This window comes from Berghia stephanieae, chromosome 3 (assembly GCF_034508935.2).
Source record: "Berghia stephanieae isolate SIO BIC M18660-M18661 chromosome 3, UCSD_Bste_1.3, whole genome shotgun sequence".
Lineage (NCBI taxonomy): Eukaryota > Metazoa > Mollusca > Gastropoda > Nudibranchia > Aeolidiidae > Berghia > Berghia stephanieae.
Window position 1 is genome coordinate 103,544,376 of NC_088362.1, and position 20,274 is coordinate 103,564,649.

A 20,274-nucleotide genomic window follows, 5' to 3' on the forward strand; every position below is an offset into this window, starting at 1 on the left:
TCGTTGGTGTAATTGAATTATTCCCAAACCAACGCAAATTATTCTCCATTACAACAGTAACAGTGATAAATCAAACCCATAATTGAGTTCGGATATGAGACCTCCAAATAAGTACACGTATTGCATGTCCAAACAAAAAATAATAGAATAAAATATAAAAGAAAGCGCTGTTGCTTTCCTGATAATTTCTAATGCATCTTTAACTCACTCAATCCTAGAGATTTTTGCTACTTTTCAAAATTATAAAAAAAATTATTAAAAATGAACATGTACATAGATGGTTTTATTCAACTACCATTGACATGTAAAAACTAAAAACATTAGCTTTGATACTACGCCTATAATTTGTCTCATAAAAATGTAATAAATAGGCATGTGGTAAAAGTAACCCCGGGTAAACTACGGATATAGTCGGTGTTAGGGTTGAGTGAGTTAAAGGTCTTGACGATGCTCAAAAGTTTGAAACAAACAGGTAAGTCACCGAGCGTAGTTGGGAAAATGAAAGAAGATGACAACCATGAACATGAATATCTTTAAAAGTGATACGCTGATTGCCTAGTTTATATTTTACTTGACTCCGTGTGATATTAATTTACTGGTATCTCTATAAGGCGGAAAAAAAAATATTTGTACAGGGTTGTTATTTTAGCCCTAGTTTGTGCTTCATGATGAGGTAATAATCCTAACTGTTTTATATGGGCATCTGATTTACCGAAGGTTTTTGTTTCTTTTTTTTTGTTTCTTTTTTTTTTTTTGGAGGGGGGGGGGAGGGGTAAGATAGATAAGAATATTAAAATAATGGGAAAATTCAGACAAAGATAGAAACAAACAGTGAAAAGAACAAATCCAAGATCGTTCCACTCATTCCATCCTTTTTCTTTCTTTCTTTATGTTTAGCCAGCTAGAATTGGAATGTTTTTAAGAAACGATAAATGCATTAGAAAAAAAATGAAGTTAATGAAAAAAAAAACCTCTTTGAAGGCAGAGTACTTCCTTTTAGTTTTTCTGTGAGTGATTATATTGATTGAAATACCTATATAATCGCATGTGCATGTTATTTTTTTGTCTTTGTATAAGCGCTTCCTGGTACTTTTGGTGGAAAGGTGCGCTATAGGTAATGAGATTAGCGGAAGAGTAGCGTCCCTTGATTGGACGTCACCGGCGGAAAAGTTATTAGAGAGAGAACATCATGTTGGTTGTGCGCATGCGTCTCTAGTCCTCGCTTCCGGAGACACTTCACCGAAAGCGAGGACGAGAGAGAAGCATGCGCAAAACCATGTTGACGTTCTCTCTGTAAGGTGATGTCCAATCAAGGGACGCTACTCTTCCGCTAATCTCATTCCCTATAGAAATTACGCATTATCATTATGGTCTTATATAAGAATTGAGAAAAACGGTTTGTTCATTGTGCGGTAGTATACTTTATATTTCCCTTTAATCAACTTTCAGGATGCAAAAACTGTGAGGTGAACGGAAAAGAGTATCGTGGTCATTCCAGATTCTCGTTCAAAGATGGTTGTTTTCAGTAAGTGTGATGTATATATGTGCTGCTTTGTGGGATAACTTTGTGACATGGTTGACATGTAGGTTCTTGTTTCGTGCACCACTGCGGGCAGCGCAAAGTTGAGACAATGGACCATGTTGTACGCACGTCTGTTCAATTTATCTTGCATTTATATCAGTAGAGTTACAAATAAATTCAAATCTTTAAAAAATACAAAAATCACAAGAATTATATTGAGGTGTCTTTTTTTTTAGTCGTCAACTTAAAGCTCGTTTTATTGGTGTCGTGAAATGTGCAGATATTTGCAGGTCTGATAACAGAACGCAATTATAGGCTTGATTTAACACTGTTGTAATGGAACTTGTGGTACATATACCTGTAAATCAAATAGATCGATCGTGACTAGTGCATAAATCAAAGGTCAAGAATACTTTGTTCTACTCAATTCTATGTTTATATGAATCAGAAGAATTATGTCTAGTTGTTTAGATATAAAAGGGGTATTTCTCTTGTAGGTAGCAGCGCTCTACGTGTTGTCTTATGAATGATAATGTAGAATTATTGCATTCTAGCAATTGGAACTCCGGTCGTGTTCCCAATCACAGCATGAACTTCGAGTTGCAAAATGCAAATTCAAGAAATCTTTTATTTTCCCCCTCAGACGATTTTTATCCAGTCATATCTTATCAAAAGATATTCTAAAAAAATAGTTTAGTAATACCACTTGTTGTATGTGCTATTTTTATTGCTGACAATATTTTTGTTGAATTAATTTAACTATGGGGATTATAGAATGTAGTGCGGCTATGTGGTCTAGTGGTATGACACTCGCTTTCGGATCGGAAGGTCCTGGGTTCGAGCCTCACTCGGCGCATAGTTGAGTCCTTGGAAAAGACTCTTTACTCACATTCTCTCACCGTACTCAGGTGAAAAATTAGTACATAGCCGTTAACAACGTTGTCTTTGTCCGAAAAATTGTAATATCGCCTATCAGGCGGCATGTCCCGTCCTACATGTTAAGTGTTGCTGTTGATCAGGGGCCCTTGTAAAGCGCTTTGAGCACATTTAGTGGATATTGCACTATATAAAAGCTCACTTTTTAAATACTTTTAATTTTTTTTTAGAATAGCAATCGTTCAATAATATGAATCCAGATTGCAATAACATTCATTTATATCGCCATCCAGATACAACTGCATCTGTCGATGTGATGGTTCTTACGATTGCCCACCGCGACACACTAGAAGATTGTGCAATGGTGGCAAAGGAGATGGAAACAGATTCACGTCATCTTCGTCTTCATCTTCCTCATCCTCCTCCTCTTCATCGTCATCCTCGTCAAGATGGAAAAATGGCGGATCCTCGTCAACAAGAAATAGAAATCATAGGGGTCGATGTAGGAATTGCATAGTTGACGGAAAGGAATACAAAGGCCATGCTTATTTTGATCATGAAAAGGGTTGCATAAGGTGGGATAATTGTATTTGTCGATGCGATGGATCGTGGGAGTGTCCTAAGGAGAGAGCAAGATCAATTTGTAATGGAGGCACAAGCAGTGGGAACACTGGTGGGAGCAGCAGCAGCAATGGTGGTAGTAGTAGTGGTAGTAGTGGAAGTAGTAGTAGTAGTAGTAGTGGTAGTAGTAGTAGCAGTAGTGGTGGTAGTAGTAGTAGTGGTGGTAGTAGTAGTAGTAGTAGTAGTAGTAGTAGTAGTAGTAGTAGTAGTAGTAGTAGTAGTAGTAGTAGTAGTAGTGGTGGTAGTGGTGGTAGTAGTAGTAGTGGTAGTGGTGGTGGTGGTGGTGGTGGTGGTGGTGGTGGTGGTGGTGGTGGTGATGGTGGTGTGAATAATAATAATCGTGGATCAACTAATAACCAGTCTTCAAGACGAGGATGTCAAACATGTATGGCCGGAGGAATTCAACGAAAAGGAAACTCTTACTTTGAACTCACAGAAAAATGCACAAAATATCGTTATTGTATTTGTAGGTGCAATGGGTCTTGGAACTGCCCAGATAGGTTTGCACAAAACACCTGCAAACCGGGTACAGATACAGGAAAATCCTCTGGTGGGAAGTCTGTTGTGAGCACCACTCCAAAAACAATAGTGATTACCCAACCATCTAAGCAAGACTGCAAACCATGTAATTATAATGGATGGGCATATCCCAATAACAAAGTCTTAACCATCAACGGAACAGATTGTAGCCTTTATGGTGATTGTACATGCTCATGTGATGGAAGCTGGGTCTGTGCAGCCGGAGCTAGTGAACGTTGCAGAATTGAAAGAGACAGATTTAGGCATGATGTTTCTAGATGCAAATCCTGCTCTGTTTCAGGTCAATCTTTTAAAGGCAACTCTTACTTTAGCGTCCGAGATGGTTGTATTGAATATTCCAATTGTATCTGTCGATGCAATGGGTCATGGTCGTGTCCTGGTACCGGGGCGAAGAACATTTGTGGTAAGGGCCCATACGTTACGATGATACCTGCAGTATATACTGGAAATCAGAAGGGTCGTTGTTTGACATGCAAGGTAACAAATAAAGTATTTCAAGGTAATAGCTTTTTTAATGTTACAGACCAGTGTATTCAGTATCAGAGATGTTTCTGCTCTTGCGATGGATCTTGGAATTGTCCATCTCAGTATGCTAAAAACATATGCCTTGATAAGGGAAATGGAAATTGCAAAACTTGCAATGCTAAAGGAAAGATTGTCACAGGCGGAACTAAATTTGACTTGATAGTTAAGTGCATTAGCTACTCAGATTGCGAATGCCGATGCGATGGATCTTGGAATTGTCCATCTCAGTATGCTAAAAACATATGCCTTGATAAGGGAAATGGAAATTGCAAAACTTGCAATGCTAAAGGAAAGATTGTCACAGGCGGAACTAAATTTGACTTGATAGATAAGTGCATTAGTTACTCAGATTGCGAATGCCGATGCGATGGATCTTGGGAATGTCCATCTCAGTATGCTAAAAACATATGCCTTGATAAAGGAAATGGAAATTGCAAAACTTGCAATGCTAAAGGAAAGATTGTCTCAGGCGGAACTAAATTTGACTTGATAGATAAGTGCATTAGTTACTCAGATTGCGAATGCCGATGCGATGGATCTTGGGAGTGTTTTGGAGACAAAGCTATAGATAGATGCCGTGTTAACAGCACTAGATGGTCTGGGTGCACAACTTGTAAAGCTATAGATGGAAGTGTGCATCATCCGAACAGACCTTTCACTATCCTGAAGGAATGCATTGAATACAATTGCGATTGTCATTGTAATGGAAGCTGGAACTGTCCAGCAGAACGAAGTCGTTGGGCATGTACACACAAATGTCTTGGCTGTGACGTCGAAGGACGGAAAGTAGCCAGCAATACCACTTTCACTCACAAAACTGGCTGTCTAGAATATACATGCGATTGCCATTGCAACGGAAGTTGGTCATGCCCAGGTCGAACTGTCCGAAACACCTGTCCCACGGGAGTCAATGTGAATTGTAACAGATGTGAAGTGTCACCTCGTGAACAGTACGAAGGAGAGACGGATTTCGTGCTGAGAAGGGACTGTCTTCATTACAAATGTCGATGCAACTGTGACGGAAGTTACTCATGTCCTGGTAAAGATGCAAGAAATGTGTGTCGAGGTGAAAGACTAGGAGGTTGTCGCAGTTGCGTTGTGTCCGAAAGAGAGGTATATAGAGGGAACACCGATTTCAATTTCCGAAAAGGCTGCATTAGTTATCAATGCCGATGTAATTGTGACGGCAGTTGGAGTTGCCCGGCAAAAGACGCCAGAGATGTTTGTGTGGGAGAGGTGCCTGGAGGATGTCGAGTGTGTCGAGTCAGCGACACAGAGATTTACAGAGCCAATACACAGTTTGACCTCCGGAAAGGTTGCATTCATTACAAATGTCAATGTAATTGTGACGGTGGATGGAAATGTCCAGGAAAGGATGCCAGGGACGTGTGCAAGGGGGAAGTACCTGGTGGCTGTCGGTCCTGTGTGGTTTCTGAAAACAAGTTCTACCCAGGAAATTCACATTTCGAAATGGTGAAAAACTGCATCCACTATAAATGCAGGTGTCATTGCAATGGCGGCTATAATTGCCCAGGGGAAACAGCTAAGAGAGTGTGCAAACCCAAGGATGAAGATTTGCCTCCATTGTGCCGTGAATGCGTTGTATCTGACAATGAAAAGTTTCCGGGAAACTCCTCGTTTTCAATCGAGAGAGGTTGCAACAAATACCAGTGTAAATGTAAGTGCGATGGAAGTTGGGAATGTCCTGCTTCCAAAACAGAGGATATTTGCAAACAGACAAGGCGGATAAGTACCAAGCCTGTAGTAAAATACTGTAAACCCTGTAAGATAGGAAAAGATATCGTGCCGGGTAATTCCAGATTTAAGTTTAATCGGCGTTGTTTCCAGGTGGACTGTCGATGTAACTGTACAGGTGAGTGGTCATGTGACCATTTGAATCCAATCAACATGTGTGAATTAAGAAGAAGATTAAAAGTCAAGCCTTCTATAATATCAGGTGCTAATGTCGTTGAAAGAGCCGATCTGTCTTCAGAAAACAGAACTTACATTTCGGAGAAAGGCGCCTCATTCGTCGAGATAGATATATCTTCCAACAGTGGGGTCAATACATCTGAAACTGATGGAAATCACACGGTTTTCACAGACCAAGAAAATGTAGATTTCAATGCTACATATTACAACTCGTCTTCAGTTTTTATATTCCAAGGCTATGAAGGAAACAATGATACCAACACTACCGAGTTCGGAACAGGGGAGGAAGGAAACGTCACGGATAGTTTAGACTCAATAATAGACCAAGCCTTCAACATTATGAACAATTTGACTGGAACTACAGTCAACGTGAGTGATGGCGGGGTTGTTTATAAGAAAAATTGTAATAAATGTTTTGTGGCAAACGGTTTTACTAGAGAAGTAAATGAAGTGTTCAGTTACCGCACAAAATGTATGTATTATAATCAATGCGTATGCCTTTGTAGTGGAAAATGGCAATGTTATGGGAGTATAGAAACTTGTAGGAATTCAAGAGACAGGAAATTAACCTCGACTTCGTCAACATCGGTTTCGTCAACCTCCTCAAAAAGAGATGAACATGTCATCCCTTTTTCTGGATCGTCCTCGTCAACCCATGGCGGACAAAGACATTCTTTATCGGGACGTAAACAAACAGAGGAAGTTATCACTAGGACAAAAGTTGAGTTGGGAGGAAAGGACAGAAAGCAAGTTCAAAGAGTAAAAGGCGGATCAGGTTCTGACTATGAAATCACAATAGATGTTGATTATTCAAGTACCGGTCGTGTTGAGGGACGAAAGGGTGGAACTGTAAGACACATTGGATCCGTTGATCAATTATACAAAGGTTCATCTTCATCAAGCTCTTCGTCTTCTTCATATCACGGTGCTTCCTCCTCTTCTGGCTCCTCCTCTTCATCTTCATCTGCTTCAAGCAGTTCATTTACCACAGGTGGGTGTCGGCGTTGCATTGTTGATGATAAAGAATACGGAACTGGAGCTAAGTTTGATTGGCGGCGTGGGTGTGTTTTGTACAAGTGTACTTGTGATTGTAGCGGATCCTATAGATGTAGAGTGACGTCAGATAATATATGCAAAGATTCCCAAAGTCGGAATAGATGTGGAAACTGTGTATATAGAGGCATGGTTTATCCAGGAAATATGGCATTCTCTGTCACTGAGGGATGCTATGAAAAGATATGTGAATGTTTCTGTAATGGAACATACGAATGCAAAAACCCATCTTATGTACCTGGCTGTAGTGCTGGGTCATCTCATAGAGGCACATATCGCCCGTCTGGTTCCGTTTATAGAGTCAATCAAGATGGAGGATCTTTGTCAAGGGGACACTTGTCTGGCACAAATGTTGGCAGCAAACATACAATTACAAGAGGAACCCAAGTCCAACATGGAGGATCTGTATACAGGGGTCACGTCTCAGGCACAAACGTTGACAGCAAACATACAATTACAAGAGGAACCCAAGTCCAACATGGAGGATCTGTATACAGGGGTCACGTCTCAGGCACAAACGTTGGCAGTAGACATAATTTTACCAGTGGGACCCAAGTCCAACATGGAGGATCTGTATACAGGGGTCACGTCTCAGGCACAAACGTTGGCAGTAGACATAATTTTACCAGTGGGACCCAAGTCCAACATGGTGGATCTGTATCAGGGGGTCACGTCTCAGGCACAAACTCTGGTGGAGGCTCTGTATCTGGGGGTCACTTCTCTAAAACAAACGTTGGTGCAAGACATACAGTTACTGGAGGAGCCAATGTCCAACATGGAGGGTCTAGGAACCAAAATTTGGGCACAAACATTGGTACTAGATACACAGTCACGACAGTAACCAATTCCACTATAAGTGGACAAACGGGCAGATGTCGAGGATGCACTATTGAAGGACAGCAAAAATCAGGAAATAGCAGTTTTACTTTTAGAAAAGGTTGCATAGATTTTGATTGCTTCTGTGCATGCGGCGGGTCTTGGAAATGTTCAAGTAAACAGTCTCAACTTTGTGGAAGAGTTGGCAACCGCACTTCAACACATCGTTGCAGAAATTGTCTTGTTCAGGGGACCACATACCCTCATAACTCAAAATTTTCTCTTAGAGAGGGTTGTTCTGAATACATGTGTAGCTGCAAATGCGATGGGAGTTGGTCTTGTCCATCTCAGCGACCAAAATATATATGCTCAGGAGCAGAGCAAGGTAGTGGTCACGATATTTCAAAAAGCACAGGAGTTTTATACAAGGTTGTTACACGACCCAATGGAAATGATGGTCAAGACCGATGGTCAGGACATTCTCACGAACGCACTTGCAGAGAATGTACCCTTGATGGACAGGTCTTCATCCCAGAAAAAGACTTCCAGTTCTTAAGAGGTCGTTGCTATCTTTATAACTGCCACTGTCATTGCAATGGTTCCTATAATTGCCCACCCGAGAACACTAAGAACATATGCAAAGATAATAAAGTCATTCACAACAACGAAAGGGGCGTTAGCGTGCAAGCTGGAAGACCTATGGTGGAGGTAGATGAGAGTGGAGAACCAGTAAGGAACGGAGATATTCCAGGATGTCAAAGATGCTCTCTGAATGGGCAGACCGTCGAGCCACTTGGAATGTTCATCAAGCAAGGAGGATGCTTTGAGACGCTTTGTCATTGTCAGTGTAATGGGGAAACGTCCTGTCCCGAGAGTGCCTCTGTGAATGTTTGTGAACTGCCCGACAAAAAGCCAATGGGAGAACGGCCTGGTGAGAATTAGTTTACTTACTCTTTACACTTAAGAATTGATTAGTACGTGCCTCTACGCAGTCAGTGAATGATAAAATAATAAGACTGGCAAAAAATTCGTTGTACCAGGACATTATATTTTCGGAAAAAGAGAGTTAAAAATGTCGTCTTTCAGAAACTGTGCTTTCATACAGAGCAATTTTCTCTAAAATTCCTCAAAGCGCTCAACAACGCCCCCCCCCCCCCCCCCCCCCCCAACCAACCCAAAAAAAAAAGTATATTGAACATGAAGATGAGACATGCAACCTTTGAGGTATTGTTATAATTTCTCTGAGCTATTTCTGACCAGGTTCTCATTTTGCATCTGATTATGTGAGGAAATGTGAGTAAAGAGCCTTTAAGTGATCCTTCAGAGTCATGAGGCCCAAGGATTCGAAATGTATCCTGGACAATAGCAATTGCTTGCTATCATTTGGATAGGAAACTAGTCTATCGCAAAGCACTCTCCACCAGACCTAACAGATCCAGCTACCAATCACTGCTGAGTGGATAAGGGGGGGGGGGGGGGGGGTGGATCAAGAAAAAAACAAACTCGACTCCACCTGGGAACAAACTCGATCCCTTTGCGTGTGAACCAAATGAGCTATCGAGACTCTCTGGTAAAGAGCCTTTAGCAAGGATTAAACTTTGCACCATCCACAGCCAGACTCGAATCTTGATATACAGTTTGTTTCGTACCACTTGATCACAATGCCTTATAATAACCATGAGGCCATTGAATCGAGGATTATCCCATTTTCTGTAGCGTTAAAATGACAAAAAACAAATGCACGCTTTCCTTTGGATAGGACGCTAGTATTTTGCAAAGTACTTTAAGCCAGTTATCCAATATTTGCTGCTGCTTGGACCAAGGGGTCAGAAGGAAAAAAACCCATTCTACTACACCCGGGACAGAGTATTGCGAGCACCCTTCCAACTCAGCTTTCAGGATGTAAAAAGACTCCCCAAGTGAAAGTGGGTGAAGTTCATGACACCCATGATATTGGTGGTACATGTATCATGCCATTGTTTTCTACTTCTTTTTATTTTTTTTCTTAACAGGGTGTAAGGTGGGCAGGCGTAAGCACTTTACACGTGTGTTTGGCATGGTCCAGGACTGTTACCAAAGGATTTGTATCTGTCACGACAATGGAACATGGACGTGCAGGAGATCTGCCAACGACAAGAAAGTGTGTTAGAACATGAATGCAAAATAAACAAATATCTACTGATGGAAATTATCTTATGAGATGAAAGACACATGGGGATGAGAACATCAAATAAATTAAAAGCGGTGGTATTCTGATATAAACTATGACAAAACACGCCTTCTCATTTTGGCTGGAAAATGTTTACTTCGTATTAATATATTTATAGATTAAGATGTCTCTCGACTTGTTTTTTTTTTAAAGAACAATTTTTTAAAAATTATAAAAAACAATTAAACCTGAAAGATCTTTAGAACTATTTGGTGAAGTCAAAATTATTAAAAAGATTATTTGTTACAACAATGATACCAGAAGTATTTGGGATGTCATAGTATTAAATCAATGTGGAGTCAAACTGAGGACAATAGTTATTACTTATTAGTCCAATATTACTTGAATGTTAATGTTATTAATATTTTACTCAGAAAGAAACGTATTTTTTCTTTGATTTTATTTTGTTTTAATTTTTTTTTAATCATTATTTTGTTTTGTTTTGTTTTGTTTCTTTTTCCCCCTTTAATTTCACATGCAATTAAGCCTATTGTTAAACTTTTGTTGAATGAAACATGCTGCTTCTGTGTAAGCCCGGTATCCTTATAGGAGTCCAATATATAAACATGTATTGCATCTTTTTCACAATAAATGATTATTAGACATTGTTTGTTTGATTATTATTTTAAATTCATTTTGGTCGGGGTTTTTGGGGGGTAGGGGAGACGTGTAGCTACTTATTTACAGGTCTGATAGCCAGTTCACTACAGGCTCATTGTTGTAAAGGAATTTTCCACACAAAAAAATGACGCAATATAGTGTCCATTACAACAATGTTAAACTAGGCCCATAATTGCGTCCGGTTATCAGACCTGCAAATATGATCACGTCGGGTAGGGTTTTTCTTTCATTCTTTTATTTTTCTCTTTTTATTTTATTATCTACTAATAGTTGGTATACTGTTCCAACACTGTTTAGCAAAATTTTTGTATTTTTTCAAATACTTTTTATTTCCTTCTCGACTGTTCTATCCTTTGTTTCTTTATTCTTCTTTTTTTCATATATATCAACAATACAAAGAGAATGAATAAAAAATAATTTGTGTTTTTTTTCTGTCCTTTTTTATATTGCTTGCTTTTAAAAATTAAGATTATTCTGATGTGAACTTCAAAGCTCACGTCACTATAATATAAATCTAGTGGTGGTGATATTATCACTGTAAGATAATATTTATTTATCATGGAAACGAAAAATTAAGATTCTTGTCGCACATTATGAAACTGTGAACTTTCACAAATGCTGTTTTAATTCATAACAAACCAACAGGCTTTCCAGTAGGCCCGCAATAATTGATATCATGCTGAAGGTGGCTTACTTGAGAACCTGGATAAGTAAACAAACTAAGGCAGAGGGGAAATTTGAAGTTTTCTTTTTTAACGTCGTTAGTTATCGCATTACACTTCTTTGTACTGTAAGATATTTCAAAATTAATGTAATTACTGAATAAAATTATAGAATAACCAAACAATTTCTTTTCTTTTTTTTAAATTTTCGTTGTTTAGTATTTTCATTGACAGCCACTATATTATTTGATTTTTGCATTTTTGAATTGGGTGATGGGAATTCACCATCGTGAACTAACAGAGCTCGATGGAATTCGCCAAATCTTTTGAGTTCAACATGAATGGAAAACAGGCGATTCCTGTTTTAAAATTTCACAATACATCGCATACTACAGGCAGAGTGTAGACATATTTGCAGATCCGGTAGGCGGACACAAATATGGGCTTGGTCGAACAATGTTTTAATGGACAATGTGTTGCGTCGGTTTGGTGGTATTTCCATACAACAATGAACCTATAACAATTTGGGTTGTCAGATTGGAAAATAAATAAGTCGGTGAGAACTCAAAGCTGCTTAACCAATAAATAAAACAGTTAACTGATGACCATCTAAAATCAAACTTTCTTCCTACCTCATTCTGTTAATTAACACTTAACAATCCAAAATCGCTGAGCTACACAACATGCGACCACCGTATGATCTTCGCCTCAAAAACAGGGACTACCTGCTTCGCAACCTACTCGTCGCACTGTGTGGCCTTGAGCAAGACACCCCGTCTGAGTTCACGAGGCGCTCTGTCTGAAAAACACGTTTTTAAAATGTTTGAAATTAAGATGTGTTGGGTTTTTTATTTATTTACGAGTAAGGCAGCGCTGTACTTACGCTTATCTAGACGGGAGATCCAATAAGGCAGAAAAGTGTGATGTCAAAAACAGGTTCCTATTTCACCCTCCACCCTCGCCTTTCTCCGCCGACATCTTAGCCACGCCCCAACGTCATGCAAACAAAACGCCTACCTCGCACTTGTGAGATCACAATTCGAATACGGAGCAGTTGCTTGGGACCCTTACCTGAAAGAGGATATTCAAAAACTTGAGAGAGTCCAGAGACAAGGCGCCCGGTTCATAACTGGGAACTATAAGAGCAGAACCCCAGGATGCATGACAAAAATGTTAGAAGAAAGAAACCTCATCAGCCTCCAACAAAGAAGAAAAGCCGTCTGTCATTCACGTTCAAGATTATAACAGATCAAATACTATCAATAAAGGCAGACTCCTTTTTCACGCCACGACCAAACAAAGGAAAAATCCGAGCACTTACTTTTGCCAACCACATAACCGAAAACCCCATTGAGAGATACGCCACAAACAATTCGCACTGCTTCAAAACCCCACAGACAAGAACACAAAACTACAGAAATTTTTTCTTCATTAGAACTATCTCGGAGTGGAATGGGCTGGATGAACAAGTCATCATGGCACCACACCTAAACGATTTCAAGGCCCGACTGACATGGGCCCGCGCCCAATGAGGACGCAGCTGAAATACAACCAGACCATTGGTTTCTTCAGCGCCAACCATACAGATACAGATACATTAGAAATGTAAAACAACTCCTCCGGAGGATTAGATACTTACCTTGTGTAATTCATCTTCTGGTCGTCAAGAACCGCCATCCATCCTCGCTCTTTTGCACCACGATATCCTAATTCTCTGCCTTTACATGCCACTACTTAAAATAGTTATGCTACTTTACGTAACCTATTCATTATTAGTACTCCTACGGACTGGTTACATATACACTTCCAAAGATTTAGGAACCAAAAAGAGTAGAGGGCTTGATATCACGACTGTTCTTCCATTTTAGGGTTATACTTATTATTCGTGGTTATCTCCCCTCACTGGAATTAACAAGTATACAAACACAAATCAAAAAAATTAAAAAGAAAGAAAGAAAAAAAAACCAACTTCAATTTGGTAATCAGTAATCATGACGTAACTATAGTACTACGTCATGTTTGTGCTTTTCCACATCCAGTCTAACAATCCTTCTTATTTTTTTTTTTTTTCTGTTGATGGCGTCAATAAGACAACTCACTTTTTAAAGTTAGTTAACTTATGTTAACTAATGTCCACCAGTGGACTGAAAACACAGCCGTGTATTCAGGCCACCGGAAATAAAAATCTTAAAAAGGACCAACTATCGTATGTAATTGATACCTTAATCGATAATGAAGACATTGATATTGACCCTTTTATAGGCATCATCAGAAATGGACAGGCATATAATTTATGGCAATTCAACGGCTTAATAATATCATTTACAGCGTTTTATTTACTCTCGGGAAGTCTTGATTTAGAGTTGTTCGAAATCCGTCTCCGGAAATAGATCTCAATTCTCGATACCGATATATCAATTATTGACGAGATTCTTAGCTTGCTGCCAGATGACCATGGGCCTGCCCAATTTGAACAAAATTGGTCACATAGAGAATATTGTTTCTACAATTAATTTAAATAAAGATTTATATCTATTTTTAATTTTTCCTAGGCTGTTAGAATTTTTGTGATTATGAAAACCGATGAGTTTTCCAAAGAGATCAGTTTTAGCATTGTTTGCCCATCTAAGGTTCTATTTGGTCACTTTTCACATTGATCACTGGCCTTGAGCACGCCCGTAAGGCCTTCTTCCCCCCCCCCCCCCCCAGTCTTGACTTTGTCATCTTTCAACATCCTTTCTTTCAAAACCATTCCGTGTCCTTTGTCTTGTAGAGCTAGTCCATTGTTCATTGTCTATCATTTGAACAATGGCTACTCAGACGCATGAACCCTCGAGTTCTTCCCTTGATTTGTATGTTGGAAGAAAGTTTAAAACATCAGGTGAATAGGATTCCACAGTCTGACGTCACGTCCGCCTAGCAACGAATCGGCTGGCTCTAAACAAAAAAAATCCGTGCTTGGTCCGGGCAAGGATTAATTGGAAAATCGCTCAAAAAACAATTTTTATCTTAAATATGGTCCAGTGTTTTGTACCAGATTGTCTACACCAGTCAGAGAGTCACTCCTGCAAGTTTTACAGATTTCCAAATGGACAGGCAGACAAAAAATTGAAGAAAAAGTGGATCACTTTAGTCAGGTAAGCACGCACGCCTCGTCGAACATTTGATAGAGTTCGTAGTCCAGATCTAGGTCAAGTTCTAGCTTACGTAGACCTATATTTTATGATTAAAGTGTACAATTGCACGAAATTATAAATAAAAATACATTCCAAACTAGATTTTTATTGAAGTTGAAGCAAAAATGATATCTCAATCGTTTTGATGTTAAGGCTGATAAACTGAATGGAGAGTTAAGTTCTACTGATAAGTCATATTTTTTTTTAAAAAGGAGAACAAGAAGAAAGAGAAGAAAATATTTGTTAAAATCTTACTTTAAACTCGATACCTTTATGGCAAAATGAAAATAAATAAAATAACGCAACCTCTCCCCCCCCCCCCACCCTCCCCTCACGCATATATATATATATATATATATATATATATATATATATATATATATATATATATATATATATATATATATATATATATATATATATATATATCACACACACACACACACAAACACACATACTTTCCTCTTTTTTTTTGGAAAGTTTCTCTGATTCTCTGCCATGCCTCCCTTCCCCGACAGCCGAGGTGGCAACTCTGTGTGAACAAAGCAAGATGGCGGCAGGGACCTCTCTCCTTTACCTGTGCCCGATTGTTGACACTCCAAAGTTTCCATCACCGCACTGTCCAGTACAGTACTGACTGAAATAAAGAGAAAACGCCAGTCTTGCCACACTCAACCCCAAGATCAACTTTAACTGTGTAAATTTAAGAATTCATATTTTTATATATACCTAGTCAAAATCATCAAAAGAAGTAATGAGGAAGTGCGACATTTTGCTGAATGTGCGATTTCATAAAAGACAGGCGAGAGACCCACCAGTAACCTAGTCTCTTGCACACCTTTGATTTATCATGCATTGAGCTGATGTCAAACAAGATAGTCTAAAACAAAGTACTTATCAAATTAAATAATATACCCAATATGCCCAACAGAATTATTGTTTTTTTTTTTATCTTTTCATTTCAGGAGAAAGGACAAAAGATCCAACATCATCATCAAGAGTGTGTTCTTGTCACTTCAGAGATGGTGACAAAGCCAACCTCCTGAATGGTTTGACAGAAATAAAAATAAATTGTTTCCATCAGAGCCAGAAAGAAAGAAAAGAAAAGTGACACAAGGAATTCCCACCCCATCTCAATTGGCACCAACATCAAGAAGTCCACCACCACCACCACCACCACCACCATCATATCATCATCATCATCATCATCATCATCATCATCATCATCATCATCATCATCATCATCAGCTCAACTCTCTTCATCATCATCACAAAGTCCCACCTTAAAAAAACCAGATTCCTCATCATCATTATTTTCCTCCTCATCATCATCCTCATTATCTTCTCCCTCATCATCATCTCAACTCTCGTCACCATCATCACAGGATTCCATCTTTAAAAAAAAACAGATTGTAGAACAAGTGAGGATATTTTAAATAGAACAACAAATTTAATTCAAGAACAAGAAATTACAGACAAAAATAAGGAAATAGCTAGCTTTAAAAAAACCCAACTAAGTTAGATTCAACGCACTTACACTGTTTCAAGCCTTACAGAAAAAGTTCTTCGAATGGAGACAGGTGTACATTGTTTTAAAATATTTAATATTATTGTTCAATAAGTTGAGTGCTTTAGAGGTAACATTATTTATTATAGTGGATGGGAAGTTCAGGAAGAGACAGTTGCATTAAAAGACCAAATTTTCATTATTACACTTATGAAACTTAGACAGAACTACGCTAACCTTCATATTTCACAATTGTTTAGCGTTAGTGAAAGTACTATAACAAATATTATACAAACTTTTATTCATGTTTTACATAAGCCATAAGCTTCTCTTTGAAAATGTTATGAAGGTTACATGCCCTTCTAGACATAAAAATAAACTATCAGCTCCATCATCATTTTTAAGATTTCCAAATTGCAGAATGATCATTGATTGTACAGTTGACCAAATTGCTATTCCTAAAGAAATGGATAAATAACGGTTAATTTATTCTTATAGGTCCATGAATTCTGTTAAAGCTGTTGTTGGTCTGAGTCCAAATGGTGTGATAAATTTTATTTCTAAACTGTATCCAGGGTCTGTCTCGGATAAGGTCATTGTACAAAATTGTGGATTACTAAAACTTTTAATTTTAAGCCCTGGAGATTTAATTTTAGCAGATAAGGTAATAAAGGTAAAACCCCATCCTGATTCAAGATATTTTACCTCAAGGAGTAACTGTAAATATCCCTTCCTTTTTACATAATAAATTTACTGAAAATGAGATTTTATTAACAAAAGAAATTGCTTCATGTAGAATTCATGTTGAGAGGGCTAATGAAAGACTGAAAAATGTTAACATCCTCTCATATATTCCAACCTTGTTAAGAGAAACATCTGATATTATTTTTCAATTTGTTGCAGCACTTGTCAATCCCCAGTCTCCTCTTATTAAGGAGACTGCATTTTGTTAGCTTTGCCATTTATTTTGTACAACACACATATTTTGTTCATCATCATCAAATCACCATTCAAAATAATGGTTTTGAAGGTCCATACATGATTTTACATGATAAACATGACAAATTATGGCATTGTTGTATCAATGTATGTTCAATGTCATTAACATTGTTAAATAAAACCACACAAATTAGTTTTGGACTGAATCAACCCAAGGCATCATCAAGATAGATCTGTGGAAGTAAAAGAATAAAAGATTCAAATTTAGAGCTGCGACCATGCTCAATAGGCAAAAAACAAACAAACTAATAAAACGTCTGTTGTGGTCTTGTGGTATGACACTCGCTTTCAGATCAGAAGGTCCTGGGTTTGGGCCTCGCTCGGCGCATAGTTGAGTCCTTAGAGAAGGCTCTTTACTCACAATCTCTCACCGTACTCAGGTGTCAAATGAGTACCCGGCCGTTAACAGCGTTGTCTCTGTCCGAAAAAATTGTAATATCGCCCAACAGGCATCAGTCCCGTCTTACATGTTAAATGTTGCTGTTGGCCAGGGACCCCTTGTAAAGCACTTTGAGCACATTTAGTGGATATTACGCTGTATAAAAACTCAATTAAAAAAAAAACAAATTAAGTGATTCTTTCATTCGTCTTGCTTTGTTGATAAGGGGGAAACCGAAACGTCCATTTTATCTGTTTTCGTATATTAAATTGAATTTCACATTCAATTTCACAATGTTATTGATTTCTTCGAGTTTCAAGCAGCAACATTTACATTACACCTTAACCCAATAGGAAATTTAGTTTACCGTGACTAAGACTGGTCTAAATAAATCCTTTATTCATCCCATAGAGGAAATTTATCTCTAGGGTCTATTCCCAGGGAAGACTGGAATAACCGCGGTGCAGCGCCGCAAATTGAGCTAGGGCGAGGTGACTTGCTCAAGGCCACACAGCGCAGCGGCGGGTGAACGAACTCGGTACCTTTCGGGTACGAAGCAAAAACCGTACCGCTGATCCACGCTGCCCCACATGAAGTATTATGATAAAATGTCTAGCGTGATTGGTGATTGTGATGCTCATATGAGTAGTATAATAAAGGTTACAACACGATACTAAATAGTATGTAGTAGACTATAGTCAATAGCAACGAAAATTAGCGAAGCAAGACTAAGACCTCAAAGACTCAAAGTCCGTGGTCCATAAGATAAAAACACAATAATTCAATGACTCCCCCTCTCTCTCCCTAACTAAAATCGAACGTAAACAGTTAAATCTTTCCATTGGATATACTAAATCTGCCTAAACTCAAAGTAAACTGATTATTGTCCAACAGTAGTTTTACGGAGATGTGAGATTTTGAGAGTGAGAATGAGAAGACGAAATGACTTACCTGCACAGAATACTCTTTATTCTTCATGCTGGCTTAAACTTTGCCGAACATCAAGCCATCTGAGTAAGTGAAAGTCAAAACATGACCTGACTGATGATGATTTTCACCTCGCGAGACACTTTTATGCTCATTGGAGAAGTATTTCATAAGGGCGGTGATGGAAATAGAGTTCGTGTCAGCCATTTTTCTCGACTGTTTAGAGCCAGCCGGTTTGTTGCCATGCGTTGCTGCGCAGGATTACGTCACGACTTAGGAAGCCTATTCCTGAAAGTTCTCGAGCTAAGGAAAGGAAGAGGTGAAACGTGGGTAAAAGCAACGGGTGGCAGCAATGTATCCTACGCAAATACATTCATAAAGAATGATGAGCGGCATAATCCGGAGGGTCTTAGGATCAAAATAGGCAACTACAAATGTTTGCACAGTGGAACCAGTTCGTCAATCGCCAAGGAAAGATAGTTCCTGCAGCTTTACTATTATTTATATTGCTTTGTTCATGTACTACATGTTTTGTTGTTTTGTTTATTTTTGTTGTTTTTTTTTTTGTTTTTTTTTTTTTTTTGTTAGAACAGTTTATTTGACGGAATAGCAAAGTTGATTTGCCAATAAGGAGCTTTCAGTCTATCTATTATTATTATTATTGTTTTTGTTGTAAATGCATACCGAGAATCCTAACAAAACTATGTCATGACATTTTTCTAGTTGAGAATTGATTCATTTCATCATCAATGTTTGTGGCCAATATTCTTCGTGTCATCAGCATTGTAAAGACACACAGACACACACACACACACCAACACACACACACACACACCAACACAAACACTTGCATGAACACACACACACACACACACACATTTATATATATATATGGTGTTTCAACTGGTCCCAGATTGAATAAACACATTGGCAGGCCGCTCTTGTATCCAATATTTTTAAAAAAATTAATTAAAAAACCCATCCCCCTTTCAGTTTGCGTTTACTTGATGGGTGCTTGTTGACAAGATTTCAAATTGTTTGATCGGATACATCCGGCCGTCTTTCCCTTTATTCTGGTAGTAGTTGGACCCAAAAGCATTTGCCGATTGCTGTCATTGGAAGAAAAAAAAATAAATAAGACATAAAAATTAAAAGAAACAAAAAAAACAAAACAAACCAAACTCCATACCTTTGACTCCTATTTTTGTTAATTGTTAAAAGATCATTGAGTTGGATGGTACTTTCCAAAATAGCTACCTACAAGGAAAGTCATAAACGGGGGGGGGGGGGGGTGTCAAACTTGTGAATGAATCTATCTTGCATTAGATAAAAAAAATACAAAAGATTCCTTTGCTTGTCATCCTTAATTTTTATAAACTCGAATTCGAACTCTAACTAACCACTCTTGGCTGTGTTTGTTTGTGTTGCATGTGATATATATATATATATATATATATATATATATATATATATATATATATATATATATATATATATATATATATATATATATATATATATAATATGACTTTGATTTGTTTGAGGATTTTGTTGAACGAATTTTATAGCTTTTTTTTTTTATTGATTCTATTTACCAAATTTCGGATGTGTGATCGGGATCCCATACCTAACCGCTTTACTCGAGTGTTGGTCTAACATAAACTTTATAGCATTTCTCTTTTATGGTTACCTTGTAGCCGAAGAGGTTTCTTCTCAAGAATCCCAGAGTGGAGTTTGCCTTCCTGTGTATGTTTGCAATGTGGTCTTTCCAGGTCAGGCGATTGTTTATCGTTACTCCGAGATACCTTGCTAGTGTGTTGTGTATTGTGTATTATCTTTCTTTTGTTGGTAATTTTCTGGAACCAAGGTCCCGATGAAGAATTTCAGAATCTTTCTTATGCCTTATTGG

The 20,274-nt window shown here is 38.3% G+C and overlaps 1 protein-coding gene across 4 annotated transcripts in view; it reads left to right on the forward strand.

Moving 5' to 3' along the window:
- The window catches only part of LOC144969034 (uncharacterized), a 55,462-nt gene extending 43,906 nt beyond the window's left edge, over positions 1-11,556 (forward strand). For all 4 annotated transcript variants that reach the window (XM_078908001.1, XM_078908002.1, XM_078908004.1 and 1 more), the window contains 3 exons: positions 1,450-1,525; positions 2,692-8,816; positions 9,898-11,556. In XM_078908001.1, the coding sequence (XP_078764127.1) occupies positions 1,450-1,525; positions 2,692-8,816; positions 9,898-10,034 (6,338 nt within the window). In that variant the 3' untranslated portion in view covers positions 10,035-11,556. The remainder of the gene's footprint in view (positions 1-1,449; positions 1,526-2,691; positions 8,817-9,897) is intronic.
- Positions 11,557-20,274: the final 8,718 nt, after the last annotated feature.